Genomic DNA, 16183 nt, shown 5'->3' on the forward strand with positions numbered 1-16183 from the left:
TTACAGCCTTGCCTTTAATTCTCTTATTCTACATCCCAGTGGCCTATTCACTACATTCAAGGGCAACGATAGTTCTCTTCTCTCCTGAAGGCCAATCTGCTATGGCTCTGGGAGGGACATCCTTTTTCCTCAAACTCTCCTTTGAGTCCTCCAGCACGCATTCTGTACACAGCCAATTCTTGCCTCCGACACCTCCATCTGTGTGCATTACCAGAACCCCCTCTGTCTAGCAGTGGGAGGACATCCAATAGGATTATCTGGTTAATAGCCCCCACGCCTTCTATAAACCTTTGAGCACATCTCAAGGCTATCACACGTCCACAACTGTTCCACTTCGGGCCTGATGGGGTCCTGCACGCCAACTATGTTCACCACGAACCGATCCAACTTGGGTATATCGTCAAGCTGCTCTCTGATAGACTCCACCGATAATCAGGCTACCTTCGACTCACATTACTCTCCATTGTAATCATGTCATAACATTGCAATTGTAACTGATAACTATACTCACATAATTTACCTTGCCATTGAAATAAAAATACTGTCCTGCCGTCAATGCCCGCGCAGCTGATGTAGCCCCACCCCCCCCCCCCGTTATGCTGGATGTGGCTTTGACAGCCAGCTCTGCTTTTTTGGCCTTGTCACTATTTAATTGATTATGGGCCTCATTACGAGTCTGGCGGTAACACTGCCGGTGCTTCCGGCAGGTTGCCGCCGGACTTGCACATTTTACTGGCATCTAGCTTCCCGGTGCCACCATTACAAGTCCCAGCGGAGCGGGAATCTGGGTGCCGGTAAATGTTAGTCCCCATTCCCATGGAGACCCATAGGACACCATCGGAACGGGTACATGAAAGCATCAGCAGCATTCCTAACAGTGCTTATAAGTTGAGCCAGGAACCAGGAGCCTGCATAACAAGGCGGCCTACATAAGTTAAGGTCCTGCTCCTTAGTGAGCTGCCTCAAGCTGGGAATTTGGGTCCTTTGCTGCTTCTCTCGACCCCAGCGTCCCGGCGGCTGCCCCTAATCCAACAATGACCTCTCGCTAACAGAATCGAGCTCCCCCTCCCAACCTGGCCCCCCTGGATTACTAGCATAACAGAGCACCGAGCGCCCACTTTAGAGCTGGGGTTGGGATCTACCCACTCCCTGATCCTACCTGGCCTCTGCCTCCACATGCCTGCTTCACAAGTGTTGGGGAAGTTATCTGCCCCCCCCTCCACCTCCTGACCCCAGAGAAGATCTACTACTTTGCAACGATCTCGGAGCGTGCCCCGTTAGGATCCAGCAGAAATGTCCAAACACCTCAAACCACCCCCAAGAACGCTGACATCTCTACCATGTTACTCCCAGCTGACAAGGGGAGAAAGACTGAAATACCAAAATCCCCGCCCCAATTGCTTTCTGAGGGTTTAAACCAATTATCTACTAAAGGAGATATTCAAGCGTTCATGATGAACATTAAAGCCGAATTTAGGTCCTGCATGACCTTAATAGAACTGACAGAGCCGATAGTCACAGAGGCGGAGCAGAGACTAGGGGAGGTAGACGACCTTGCCCAAGAACATTCAGCTACTCTCCTGGAACTGCAACGCTCGATTCAGACCTTGAACAGAAAAAACAAAATCCTGGAATTCAAGCAAGAGGTCCTCGAAAATGGAGCCCGACTGATTTTGGGGGGGGGGTCTCTTCCGCGATCCAAGATCAAAATCCCACAGAATACGGAAGTGACCTTGTTCAGTCCCTATTGCCGCACTTGGACAAAGCACAACTAGTGCTGGATCATACTCATCGGCTCCGACCCCGCCGTTAAGTGGACTCGGAAGCCCCCAACGGATGTAATCACCCGGGTGCACTTCTACATCACCAAGGAGGCTATCATGGTAATTGGATGCTCCCGAGACGAACTAACATTCCAAGGTTCTCCCCTTCAGATATTACAAGATCTGGCCACAGTGGCACTGCAAAAACAAAGGGCTTTAAGGCCTCTAATATTATTCCTTTGGGACCAACATATCGCATAACAATGGCTATTCCCGACTGTGCTCCAATTTTCCTTCAAGGGAGAGTCCCGGACGATAGCGCACCTCGAAGATACAGCATCATTCCTGCACCCCGAATCACCTGGGGGAAGTGAGACCACCTTGCCTGCCCCTTCGGGAGACAAACCGGAGAATGGCTTCCCTAAGCAGATACACTTGACGTAGACGAGGGTACAGAAAAGTCAGAAAACAAAATGACCCCCGCTTGGCACACGAAGACCCAAAGGGTGACAGACTTCCCCAGGCTCCTTGGCCCTCTCCCTGTTTAGCTCCGGATCCTGAAAAACCTGAATTGACGGACCCCATATTTTCAAGGAACACAAACAACCAGATATCAGTGCGGGCTTTGCACGACTCCTGCCCAACTCCAAGGTGGATGACCCCTCTACGCCCTTGGAGTGCATTATTGAACACTATGTTTTTATTAGGTAGGGCGGTCGACAGCAAAAAGGGGTCGGCCTCCTGCAGGTTCACTGTTGAGGCTTCACATTGGAAGCTTAAGTTAAAACCCTGGTGACGCAGCTTAGACACTCCAATGAAAAACACTGATGGCGGCTGAGTCACCTTCCGCCCCAGCCCCTCACCCTCAGTACATGAGCGACCCAGAAAACTCCCCTCCGCATCAGAAGATAAACTTTATCTCGCTTAACACGAAGGGTCTGAACTCCCCCTTCAAGCGAAAATCAACGTTGAAGCAGCTCCAAGACATGCACGGATTAGTAATCTTTTTGCAAGAGACTCATCTGCTGCCACAAGATTTCACGCGCCTCTGAAGTAGATATTTCCCTCTCCAATTTCTCACTTTTAACAAAACCTAAAAAGGAGGCACCACCATTCTCTTTGCGAGAGATGTCCGTTTCCAGGCTCTGGAAAGGCTGCTATGCCCGGGAGGAAGATTCACTGCAGTCAAGGGCCTCCTGGGCGGACAGCTCGACTCCCTGCTTCCCTTTGTCGAGGGCCAAACGATCATAGGGGGTGACTTCAATGGGGTCCTAGACTTACTCTGCAGGAATTGCCGCACAAAGGTAGAATCTCCACGCTCTACAAGCTACTACAGGATGACGTCCTTAGCACTAGACTCCTCTACATGACACAATGGGAGGCAGACCTGGGTCATGGGATAATATTTACAGGCAGCCTAAGGGCAGGCTAACAGCAAAAAGTTACAAAGCGCAGTGCTATATACAGTGCAAAAGGATCTTCATCGCTCCGCAGGGCCAACTCGTCCCAGTACTTGGATTACCCATGCTTCTGTCGTTTTAATCTCGGTACTTTCAAGAACCTTGAGGTCCTCTGCCTTTATAACCGTACATAGGTCTACGGTCAAGAGGTGAGCAGAGGAAGGAGAAGGCTAGAGTATATGGGGCTGTGTTCTCATTAGTGCTGTACCCTAGATGGTAGTACTTCTCCCCTCAAGGGGAGTCCCTCCCCATGAGATCCTCCTGCATTATACCAACCCCAGGGGGGCCAACAGGTAGCAGCCTCACCTCCCTGGCATCATGGGAAAGGTTTCCCCCTCCGGGAGAAGTGACATCTAGTGAATCGTCACACTATCCTGATTTTAGTTGACAAAGTACATTTTTATTTTATTTGACCTCTGGGCACATTTTTGGTGAATTTTTCAGTTGGTCTTCCAACCCAAATCATAGCCATAAGGATTCCAATGTGCCCGTATTATATTATTTTCTTATTCTGTCCAACCTCACCTCCAAAACATCTTGCTGATTCCAGCGTAGTCCATGAACACATGTATGTAAAATCTCTAATTGCTATGAGCACAACATGAAGAGGAAACCCTATAGACACAACCTGAAACAATTGCACAATTTACACATTTTCACACATGCAGCTTGCACATTTGCTCACACTCGCGCTTGAATTAGTAGTGTAGCTTAAATGTTAAGCCACTGTATAATTTGTTTGATCTACTCTAACTGATATCCCACTAGATTTCTCGTTGGCACTGTATTAATTTAATTTTTGTCCCGCTGTATTTTGCTCTTTAGCATCCTAGATTGTTTACCCCAGATAGCTTATGCCACTCTCACAGAACAGTTTAAAATCCCTCCCTACAGACAACAACAACAACAGAACTCTACACGGCTCTACAACTTTGTGCATACCACCGCCCTGGCCAAAGCACACTGACACCCACAGGCACATATGCCCCCTATCTGGACACAGATGTTTTTATACCCTCGACACAGACTACCTAATAAGACCTGAACACAGTGCCCATGTACTTGCTAACTGCATGTATTAACACATCAACAGAGTACTGTAGCATTTTCTGTCTCCTCCACTTACTTAATCTACTGCAAATAGCAGTGGTCAATGGGGAATAATACTAACATTTAGACCCCATAACTATGACCACTACGTTGCTGCGCCTTTAGGCGCACACAAAATACTGACTCAAATTACTGAGCCCATGCAGAACGGGGTTTGTGTGGCTGTCCCTCGCTCTTCTTGGGCTTAGTAACAGGAGTCTGGGGCTGCGGGCGGGTCCCCCCGCTTGCCGTAATGGTAAGCAGGGGAAAAGAAGTTTGAAGGAAAAAAAAAGGACCCTGCGGCGTGAATCTCGACCCACGCATGGGAGAAACTAGCACTGCAGGGTTGGAAGAGAGCAGCGGCACACTTCACTGTGTGCCGCCGATGAGGTAAGTGGATGGGGGGGCGGCTATGTGGATGTGATCACTGCGCGCGCCATAATTGGAGTCAGCAATTTAATAGTCAACATTATAGTCGCGGTGATCACATAGATTCGTTAATGGTATAAATCCCAATGACCTAACGGAGAAATAGGAACATTTATATTAAGTCTGAATAAACTGCAGCCAAAATTAAATTCAGAATGGCCTGTTCCTGGTCCAGAAATATGCCTGCCCGCCATACAAGTTTGTCTGTAAATGCCAATTAAAGCAGAGTACTGTAGCATTTTCTGTCTCCTCCACTTTACCTAATCTACTGCAAATAGCAGTGGTCAATGGGGGATAGCATGGGGAATAAAGCATGATCTAAGATCACTGAAATTCTTCTCGACCTTCTTAAATATATCTTGGCACAGGAGGTGGGGGGATTCTTGTCTATTCAGGTGGCAGAAAACTCAAATTGTCTTTCTTTAGGAACTTGAAAGGCCCGTTCTCTATCGGTTAAAACAAAATGGTGTCTTTTTTATATAGATTAGGCGACAGGTAAGATCAGTGTCTTATGCTTTTCAACCAATCACTTTTGTATTTCTTTTTCATATTAAAAAATTTAAAACATTGGAACTTAGACTGGTATAAAAAAGGGCCATTGACTTGCTCTTTGAGGTTCTGGAAGTACTGTGAAAGCATGACTAGTTGTGTGGGCTGTTCTTTGCCACCTACAGTGCTACTACTCTGGGTTAGGTTGATTGGAAATGGTAAACTGTCCTGTTTGTAGTCCTGATGAACACAGCAGGGGAGTTGACCTTGCTTCGTACTACACTCTTTCTCACAATGTCTCCTCACCCTGTCGTTTCACAATGTACTATTCTACTTGGGTATAAGCAAGAGCCAATGTCTGCTTCCTGCTGTTGGCAAATTATGCACTTTTTACCCCATTAGCAGCTAGAAGATACTGTGTGATGTGTATACTAATCCTAACTTGTGACTTTTTTCCCATTTATTTTAACGTTTGTGCGAGTCTTTGGGAAGTGCTGGATAAATTAATAATGACCTAGTATCCTATAACTACAAAGGAGTTGGTAGCTTGCTAATTGCTATTGTCCTCATTGTTCACCCTGCCTTCTGTTACTTTGTATGTGGTGGTGACATGTTTTCACAACTGTTTAAAGACATTTTTGATCTTCTGTAGCAAGACACTACTCAAACGTTCAGCCGGACCAACGTCCGTGGCAAAAACCAATCTTGCATTTTTGGGCATGTTTTGTTCTTATTTACTTAAAACACATTTATTTATTTTTAAATTGGCAAACTATGTAGCAGGCCATGGATTATGTAATATTTTCCTTGGGAGCGCATCATTCTAAGAGTATTTGCATTAGGCACTCACTAGAATTGAAGCAAGATTGCGTTTTCTAAATGTTCTCTAGGTTTTCCAAATCAGTGCATTGTTAGACCATTAGCATCCTTACTGTGCAGCCTCATATTGTGCATGGCAGTAAAGGAATACTTGGAAGTTTTATGTCAAAACCTTAATTTCATTGTTGTTTTTCTCTTCTAGGTAATTGATGCATCATCCTTAAGCTGGGGCACAAGAGTGAAAGGCTTTATTGCATGTTTTGCAATAGGAGTTCTCTGCTCAATTTTGGTAAGGTCATTAGCACGTCTGTGTTTTTTCTTATGCGTTTTCATTCTCACTGCCTCGGTCTACCTAATTTGATTTCATAGTTAGATCTGCGTTGCTCATCAGGTTTAGAATTAAAGGTTAAAGAATTGACCGTTTTTTAACCGGACAATGATCTCAGTGAATGCCTTCAATAACCCAAAAACACGCATATGTGGGGGCTGAAAATCTGTCTAATCCTCGAAGCCCAAATGAAATACACCCAGTTTTAAATTTTGTCTGCAGTGTAATTCCAAATTCTGTTCACGGGACACGCACAAAGTGTGCAATAGCTGTCTTCCCCCAGGACCGTGCTGAGGATATCTGGCTGATGTGTCTAAAATGTAAACCTAAAACTCTCAGGGAGTGCCTTTCTGACAGAATCTGCACAGTCCAAAGCTTGTACATCGTTTGATGTTGACATGGGTTTTAGACGCCAGGGTTGGACTCGAACCCCAGCAGCCAAAGGCACCAATAGGCAAGGCTTTGCAGCTGATCCCCAGCTTTGACAGCTAGTCGACTAAACGAGTTATGGAGAAGTCCCATGGTGACAGAGACGCTGCAAAAACTCAGATACAAACGAAAATGCCACAATGGAAGTCAAGACAAAGGCACGTAGGAGTCAGGATTGATCTAAAAGCACAAGGACACAACAACTTTCCATGAGTTGATTGTGACAGGCCTCGACTTTGACAAGAACTAACAAGACACACAAAAGCATAGACATGCTGAGAAGATGGCTGAAACACATTTCAGCCATCTTCACTTCCACCACCACAAAACAAACCGGTTAAGGAAGTTATTGCATAGGGAGACTTTCTGTGTCAATGCAGCAAACCGATTGTCCTAATTGATATCACAGACTCTGAAGAGTAGTGGGAAAAGGAAAGCGATAAATACCAGCTTTGAAATTTTCAAAGCCGAGACACCACTGATTTCAATACCGACTGCATCAGAGGATGCCCTCGCCACCTCCCGACACCAAAAAGAGTGATCCACTTCCGGCGACAGCCGGCGACAGCCAGCGCCAGCTGAGTAACAGCTGTATCCCAACATCAACTTCTGGACGACAGGGAAGACCCAAAAAGGACGACTTCCACCCCTGGACTAGTGGGATCAACCGGTCCCAAAACTAATTTCAATTTGAGCATCCCTGGAAGAGCTGTGACCCGGCCTGCAATTCAGTAATACCCATGGTCCTGTGCCATTTTGCAGTGCAACGTCTTACAAAGGTTGGTTTAATCTCCAACTTGGTAGGCATCATTCTGGACCTCCAGTGACTGGATCCCGCTCCTGAGAGTCCCCTCAACCGAGATCACAAACTCTGGGCTGCACTTTACCTGAGTCTTGACTTCCATCATAGCAACCAGTACACCTGTTGTCCTTGAGAGCCCATCATCCTCAGGGGACTTCCAAGAGCACCTTTACGCTTCCAACCCTCATTTTCACACCTATTGGGGAACAAGCAGAGACATGGCAAGTTACCATTATTGCTTATCACTACGTCAATACTAACTGCAAAAGACATTATTAAGAACCAAAGACTTACCTTCAAGTGGATTGGTCACAGCCTGGATCGCCACTTCACAGGCCAGTGAAGCAACTAGGCCCGTTCTACACACCCCTGCTGAAGAAAGCAGGATGGAGTGCCGAGGATCACAAAAGAATAGGTGAGCTTGCATGGGAAGACTCTTGCGCACATCGTTCTGGCACAAAAGGGACGAGGGATTCAAGATACCTCCACGCCATCCTCATTGCCTCTCCTCTTCCCTCAGGTGCGACACCAGTATCCCGAACCCTATTCTCCGAGGCAGCGGGAGAAGACAGCTGACACCAGGAAGCTGAGTCGAGGGGGGGCTCCAACTGTGCCCCAAGGCCCCTGCAGAGGTCAGGGGAGCGTAACCGACATCCTAAAGGAAAAGCCCCCTGCTAGCCAGGCTGTTCCATTGCTAAATTCTGTTGAGACGCCTGGCTCCTTCATTGTTGACACCCGCTCACACCAGGGCTGTGAATCCTAGAGTCGAGAAACTGTTCCGCCCATCCCCTTCTGACCCCCTCTACACTAGGGGACACGCCACCCCGGATTCCCTGGTGGTGACGATGAGGAAGAGGGCTGGTGTGCCCCTGTCCACAGGTGAAGCACCGCCGAGTGCAAATGGTTGTACGAACTAGGGAAGAGGGTCACGACTGCTGCAGCATTCTCCAGCCGCATAGCCAACACCACACTGTTGGCCAGTTATTCGGACGTTCAATGGAACCTGCTACAAGCCCTCAAGAGTTCCCTGAACCGGTGCAGGCTTGCCTACTTTCCATTGTAGCCGAGGGCAAGAGGGTCAATCACAGTATTCTCAAGAATACTCTGGATCCTGCAGAAACAGCTGGCAGGACCTTAGCCCAGGGTACCCTACTAAAACGGGACAACTGGTGGAGAAATTCTGGGTTCAAGCCAGAAACCCAGGCATCTTTAATAAGCAAGCCGGTGGAGGAAACCAACTTGTTCAGGAAGGCCGTTGATGAGACGTTTGAGTCAGCTAAGAAGGAACATGACACTCTCAAGACCTTGGACCAAATTACCCAAAGACCTTTCCAGAAGAGAGGGGGTGGCTCTCATCGTTCCTTTTGTGGCCAATCTCGCTCTCCTCACAACCAGTATGGTTCAGGAAACTGGTCCTCGGGCCAGGGATCCACCTCCTCCACCCCGTATCCTCCCAGAAGACAACGCTGTGGAAAGGGAAGGGGCCAGAATTCCACCCCTAGAGGCTCCCCTGCCTCGGGTCAGAAACTACCCTCAGATCCGGGTCCCCTGCCGTGCCTCCCCAGTCGGGGGATGTTTAACATCATTCCTACAAGCATGGGAGGGGTTAACAACAGACCAGTGGGTGCTCAAGACCATCGCCCACTGGTACTGTATCGAGTTCTGCTGGCCACCTCAATTCAGACCTCCGCGATCAAGATGCCTGACGCCGGAACACCTACGCATCTTGCTGCAAGAGGTAGAGTTCCTGCAGGAAAAGGGCACCATAGAAGGCGTCCCTCTTCCACGGGTAAACAAGGATATTTATTCAGTGCACTTCCTTGTACCCAAAAAGGATCTTGCCATGCGCCCTGTGCAAGACTTGCGCCCAGTGAACAAGTTTGTCAAACCTCAAAAGTTTTGTATGGTCACATTGCAGGAAGTAATTCCTCTGCTCGCACAGAGGGGTTACATGGCAACATTGGACATGAAAGATGCATATTTTCATATTTCAATGTTGCCGGCGTACAGGAAATACCTCAGGTTCATGATAGAGAACAAGCACTATCACTTCAAAGTACACCCCTTCGGCATTACCTCGGTACCAAGGGTATTTACAAAGGTACTGGCAGTAGCAGCAGCACTCCTGCGCACGCTATCCATCCCAATTTATCCTTACCTCGAAGACTGGCTCATAACGGGATTCCTATGGAACATGCCTGTCGAACACTCAAAAGACGATAAACCTCTTTCAACCTGGGATTCTCTATCAACGAGAAGAAATCCAGCCTAAACCCCAGTCAAGTCGAGCAGTTTCTGGGGGCTCTAATTCGGACAGAAGACGGCCTTGTCTTCTCCTCCAGCGAGAAGGTTCAAAACATGCTGTTTCAAATCCCTCAATATGTAGCCAGTCGAGAGGCGACGGTACGCAAGGCTATGCGACTGCTAGGGATGATGGCGTCCTAGATTTACTTGGTTCCTCACGCGCGCATGCAAATGCGTCCCATGCAAGAGTGACTCAACAGCCAGTGGTGTCAGGCCAGCGGACAATGGGACAATCTAGTGGTTGTCTCGCCAGCCCTCATTCTCTCTCTGCAGTGGTGGTCGAAATTTGTTTACGCTAACCCAACCCCCTCCTGCCCACCCCACCTGACTCCCCTAAGTAACAAGATTGTGCAGAAGATGCACCCGGAACCAGTCACCATGATATTAGTGGCCCCAATGTGGGCCTGGCAGCCATGGTTCCCTCATCTGATGGAGATGTCTCCCTCTCCTCCAGTGAAACTGCCCTGCCTATTCAACATGTTATCTCAGGACAAGGGAGAAACACTTCACCCATGTCCGCAAACTCTGAACTTAGCGGCCTGGCTCCTGAGGTCATGGAGTTCGGGCACCTCCAACTCCCTCAAAGATGTATGGACATACTTGGTGAGGCAAGGAAACCCAACACCCCATATTGCTACTCCAATAAATGGAAGCACTCTGTCATCTGGTGCAATTCCAAGGGCATCAATCCTGTTGACTGCTGTCCTACCCACATTATATTGTACCTGACCAACTTACTGGACTCAGGCCTGGTGTTTAATTCACTAAAGGTTCACCTAGCCGCTCTTTCAGCCTACACTACGTCACAACAAAAGGTGTTGTGGTGGAAGGTGCAAGTTATTAAGGCTTTCATGGAAGGGGGTAAAAAGAATTCATCCCCCCATTTCTAACACGGCTCCCGGATGGGACCTAAATGTGGTATTGAATCGATTTATGGGGTCTCCCTTTGAGCCTATGCATAAGGCAAGTCTCAAAGATCTTACCTACAAGACCGCCTTCTTAATAGCTATCACTTCTATAAGAAGAGTCAGTGAACTACAGGCCCTTTCAGTTCTAGACCCTTTCGTTACAGTTCAGAGATAAGGTGGTTCTGCGCACTCACCCTAGGTTTGCGCCTACATTTATTTCCAAGTTCCATGGGAACCAGTCCATAGAACTGCCAACCTTCTTCCAGAACCCCTCTAACGTAGCAGAAAGAATCCTGCACACACTAGATGTACGCAGGGCAGTCATGTATTACCTGGAAACAACTCGACCACTAAGAAAGACAAACCAGTTTTTCGTTTTAGGGGCAGCTGGTAGAGAAGGGGATCCTGTCTCCTAAATCAGCTATATCGAAGTGGATTGTCAGTTGCATCACACTCTGCTACACTATTGCTAAGAGAGAACTGCCCTTCGAGTTTAGAGCACACTCTACTCGAGGCACTGGGGCTTCCATAGCATTCATTGCAAATGTTCCCCTAGAGTCCATCTGCAAAGCGGCAACCTGGAGTTCTGTGTACACCTTTACAAAACACTATTGCCTAGACACTCATGCTAGGTCTGATACTCAGGTGGGACCAGCAGTACTTGGACATCTTTTCACTACTGTTCATTCTCACAACCCACCTCCAACTCCGGGTACTGCTCGCTAGTATATGCACAGCATGTGATTCTAAGCAGATTAACAAGCATCAGAAGACATGCATTACTTACCGTAAAAGCATTTCTGATGATTGTATCTGCTTAGATTCACATGCGCCCACCCTTAGACGTCTTACTACTTTCTCTCTTTTCTGTACTCACGATAGTCATAAGGCTCCCACACGGCAGAAAAAATACAATTGGAGGGACCTCGATGCGTGAGGTATTTTGGGTACACTACACATCACGTTAGGGATAGTGTTACAGGCACGCCCATGTCAACGTCCCTATTCGATTAAGAATGACAAGATGCAATACTCCGCTGTTGCCACTGGATGTCGGACTATATGCACAGCATGTGAATCTAAGCAGATCCAATCATCAGGAATACTTTTACGGTAATGAATGCATGTCGTACTGAGTTATGCATTCACATTAAAAGATGCAGGTTTGCTTCTTCCAATCAGGCATTTTTAAAATAGTAGTTTCTTCCTGTGGTAGTACGTGCTCTACTGGTCCAAACAAATCCATGGAGCTGCGAGGGCGAAAGCAGAGGTGCAAGATTCTACATGTCTTTTTCCTATTTTTGTTGGGAAGTATTTTTACTCCCCATTTTTATTTTTTGGGAGTATATGCCACTTTTTAGGGAATACAAGTGCCCAATGCACCCCATATCTGTATGGCTGAGGGGAAAAGTTCAATATTTAGTGGTCCCCGAAAAGGGACAGCAAACCCAAAAAACAGAATTCTGCTCGACAGTTCTAATGATGCTAACAAGGGATAGACATGTTGTGAGGTATAAGTTAGATCTGAATGTCATTGCATCCTCTTGTGGAGAGTGAAAAAAGGCTCAATAAGAGGCTTTGCACCTCCGTTCTGTATCACACAGGCATAGCCAAGAAGACTGCCCCTTTTCATTGAAGGCAGGACGACTAACCTGTGGAAAATGTATCCGGGATAAAGACAGGTGGTTCTGTTGTTTAATGGATGACTTCCAATGTAAGTAATTCGACATAGCAGACACATCTAAGACTGGTTCCTCACTGCTGTGAATTGTTCATGGCCTAAAGTGCTGAATCTCCAAACATGTTCTTCGGTGCATAATGCTGATGCTGGGAATACAAATTACATTTTGAGTTGATTAGCAAAGACTCCAAATTTTCTGTGGTTTCAAACAAATGTGTCTGGTGTGGGTAATGGGACAAATGATGCTATAGAACTTGTAGCACGCCCTCTCAGCAGCTGTAAATTCTTCACCTACTGCTATAAACCATTATTTTCTGTCTTCAAAGACACCTTCTTCTCTTACTGCAACATGGTGCTTGACATGGCTGTAGCAACGATCAAAATACAGCCTGGTTCTTCGCAATTGTTTATAAAGGTAGGGGGTGAGAGGGGTTAAAAAATGTGCTGGAAGTTGAGGCTGCGTTTGAATCAAAGGGTTTTCCAAAATTCTGGCTGCAGCTGAGACTCCCCCCCCCCCCCCCCCCCCACACTCCCACATGCCACCCAGGCGAACAGGTGAGTGCCAACGACCAGGGTCATCAGGACTTCGATGGATGAAAATGCAGCTTTGCAAGGAATGCATAAAAACAGGGGCCAGTATGTATCCAGGTGAGCTGCACTGTAGCACCCAGAAGAACCAGTGATCATTTGCAGGAATAGGTTAGGCCAGCAGCCATAAAGCAGACCCTGAGTCGGAACTGCAAGAGTACTTTTGAAACCCAGGAGCTTTATAGCTGCTACAGGAAGACCATTGTAAAACTTGGTCTCATTCCTAATACCCTTCTAGAGTTTAGGCACAAACAGAACATCAGGACACTGACGCTATGTATGCAGCATCATTCTGACTTCATGCTTTCTGTGCAATCCCCCTGAGAGCACATTAAGCTGATGCAGCAGTAATGTTAAATTGATCAAATACATTTAAAATAAAAGCAGCTACATCTTGGAACCTTAGAGCCATTTTGTTACTTCTGCCTCACATGCCTCCGCTTGGCTAACAATTTACTGGTCTGTTACAGCCAATTAGGGATGTGTTTTTGTGGGGATGGGGGTGGGTATTGGATTGGGAGCAAGAGAAATTTGAATGAAAAAGCGCACAGTGAAAGGAAATAAAAACATATCCGTGGCAATGTAAGAAAGATAGTGAGCATGTAAGCAGGAGTACACATGAAACAGTGCTGTGGAAAGATGAGAATGTGAGAAAGAAGGCAGAAAGGAAGGAGGGGAGGGAGGAGGCACCATGTGAAGACAGCTGAAAGGAAGGTGGTGTTAGATAAAATAAAAAAAAATCTTCTGTTATTTTAACAGCTGCAACTTTACTCAGCATGGTGTAGACACCATCAGAGTCCTCGCTCTCCGCTCTTCCATTCATAAAGAGAGTATTTATACAATTTACAACATGTATTACATTACAACAGCCATTGACTTGGTGCTAAAATTGAACTGCAGCCCGAGTCTCACATTTCCTCCTACAGCTCCTCTATGGCTAATTTAACACTATTCGTACATGTTCTCCATGCAGGTCCAACAGCCGTGACCTAGCAACAACATTCTGTTTTTTTGCAGGCTAAGGCTTCTTTAAAACATTTCCGCAGTTAACTGTGTTGGAGAATGTATGCTAAACACTTGCAAAGCCTAAAATTGTAATACATATTGCTAACAATCAATCCTTTTTTTTATACATAATTCTCCAACTGTACCCATTTCATCAATTGACCTAATCTACCCATTTCATCAATTGACCTAATCTTCCATATCTATTGCTAACAGTTCTCTAAACACATTCTTTTGAATAGAAGCATTTGCGGTGGTTCTAGAAGTTATTTGTGATCTGAGACATTAGGCTAATGCATGGCACAAGGCAGGCCCACAATACACAAACATATAAAAAGAAACATGGCCAATAGAACTAAAATAAGAGAAAATAGTTTCCACCCAAATGTAGTTATTAAGGACCATAAAGAGCTACCAATGTCTGGTGTACCAGTGAGGAAATGTGCCTGACCTGCAGTGCTCTGGAGATTATTAATGGCATGCCACACTGAGGGGGAGGAGTCTGGTCTAAATGAACAGCATTTTTCTTCAAACACCTGACAAACGCCTCCCTTCCCTGCCAAAATCATATCAAGTGCTTTCACCCCTGTTCTGTAATGCTACAAGTCGTACAGCTTTTAACTCAATAGTGATATTAATAAGGGCATCTGATGTTTCATTTATAGTGGCTTCTAGCAGTCGTGATAATCTACGTACATCTCTGGAATTAACAGAAGGGCCATACCATGGAACTATTGCTTTAAGGATATCTCCCATTATCTGTGGTCCAGTATCAATCTGCACTACACAACGCTTTTGCTGTGGGAGAGAAGACCAATGGCTATCTTTCATTGTCATAGCAGGCAGCACAAACACCATATGACATCGCCCTGCCCAGTTAGAAGGCAACCACAAATATGCTTTAGTAGCACAAATAAAATACACTGATTCTCCTATATGGAGAGGATCTTGGAACACTTTAGCTGGCAGGTTCAATGTATAGTTACAGTTGAAGGTAAACCCCAAATTCTTTGTACCATCGCTGGAGATACGCACACAATGCCTAAGACAGTATTGTTTCTTATATGGGGAGAATAGGTGCATGGGAAGGCAGATGAGAGGCTTGATTTCTGTATGATGACACATTCATCAGAGAAGACCATTTCTGGCATTCCCTTGGAAACCAGTCCATCAATGGGAAAACTCCATTAGGCATAGTGACACCCTCAGAACCCTCCTTTTTAAGAAGATTCTCATTAAGGTACTGATATGGGATTTCTGGCAAGTTATGCTTTCTGCCGCCTATTTTTGCTTATATGTTAGCAAAAGGAGTTCCTTTCCTAGCCACAGCTATATGCAGCGAATTATGAGGTGGAGAATATTAGTGGGAACTGCTGCAATGGTAGGCCTTCAGCAGCATAGGCTGGGTAATTCAGCCAGATATAACAATTGCTTCTGTTGATGATTTCATGTGTGTTATGTAGACCTGAAACAAAAGTATTTTTCTCCATACATTTCCCCCTGTGATATTTTGGCACCGTGGATAAAGTAGGCACAACAATAGTGCTATTGGAGATAGCTGGATACACACAATATTCTACCAATAACCACCCCCAATAACACATAGTGTAATACAAATCAACAGCATAAATAAAAGTATAGCCCTTATTCTTTTTCATCATTGGATGAACTATTGTTGAGTGATCTAATGGTATTCGCTTGCCGTGGCATATTGTATTTCTTCAACGATGCAATAGGTAAGGCAAAGGAACAGGCTGCAATATCACTGCCATTTTTAAGGAGTGTCTTTCTTTTCTTCTCCATCTCATCCCTTAGATAGTCCAAAAGATGGTGGGCTCACCACTTGGCTGCTATTCTTCAGGAACGGAATTCCTTTTCAGAGTTTGTTATTCCACTTATAGCTTCCTGGGTCTCAAGTTGTATCTTCGTTCTTCTGTTGGTCTACTAATGTCCTCAGGCACACTGCTTTTACTAAGGTCAATAGTCTCCCCACCGACATGGGGCTTTTGGGTCTTCTTACCAGGCAATGTACTATCCACAAGGCAGTCAATAACTAACAAGGTGCATGATTCACATGACTGGTGTGGAT

General features: G+C 46.1%; 1 protein-coding gene across 1 annotated transcript in view; it reads left to right on the plus strand.

Annotated features, from left to right (window-relative positions):
* Window positions 1–16183, plus strand: part of SFT2D2 (SFT2 domain containing 2) — a 289529-nt gene that overhangs the window by 83094 nt on the left and 190252 nt on the right. Inside the window, exon 2 of the mRNA XM_069636462.1 lies at window positions 6252–6338. Coding sequence (XP_069492563.1) covers window positions 6252–6338 — 87 coding nt within the window. The remainder of the gene's footprint in view (window positions 1–6251; window positions 6339–16183) is intronic.

This window comes from Ambystoma mexicanum, chromosome 7p, assembly GCF_040938575.1.
Source record: "Ambystoma mexicanum isolate Mex_15411 chromosome 7p, UKY_AmexF1_1, whole genome shotgun sequence".
NCBI lineage: Eukaryota > Metazoa > Chordata > Amphibia > Caudata > Ambystomatidae > Ambystoma > Ambystoma mexicanum.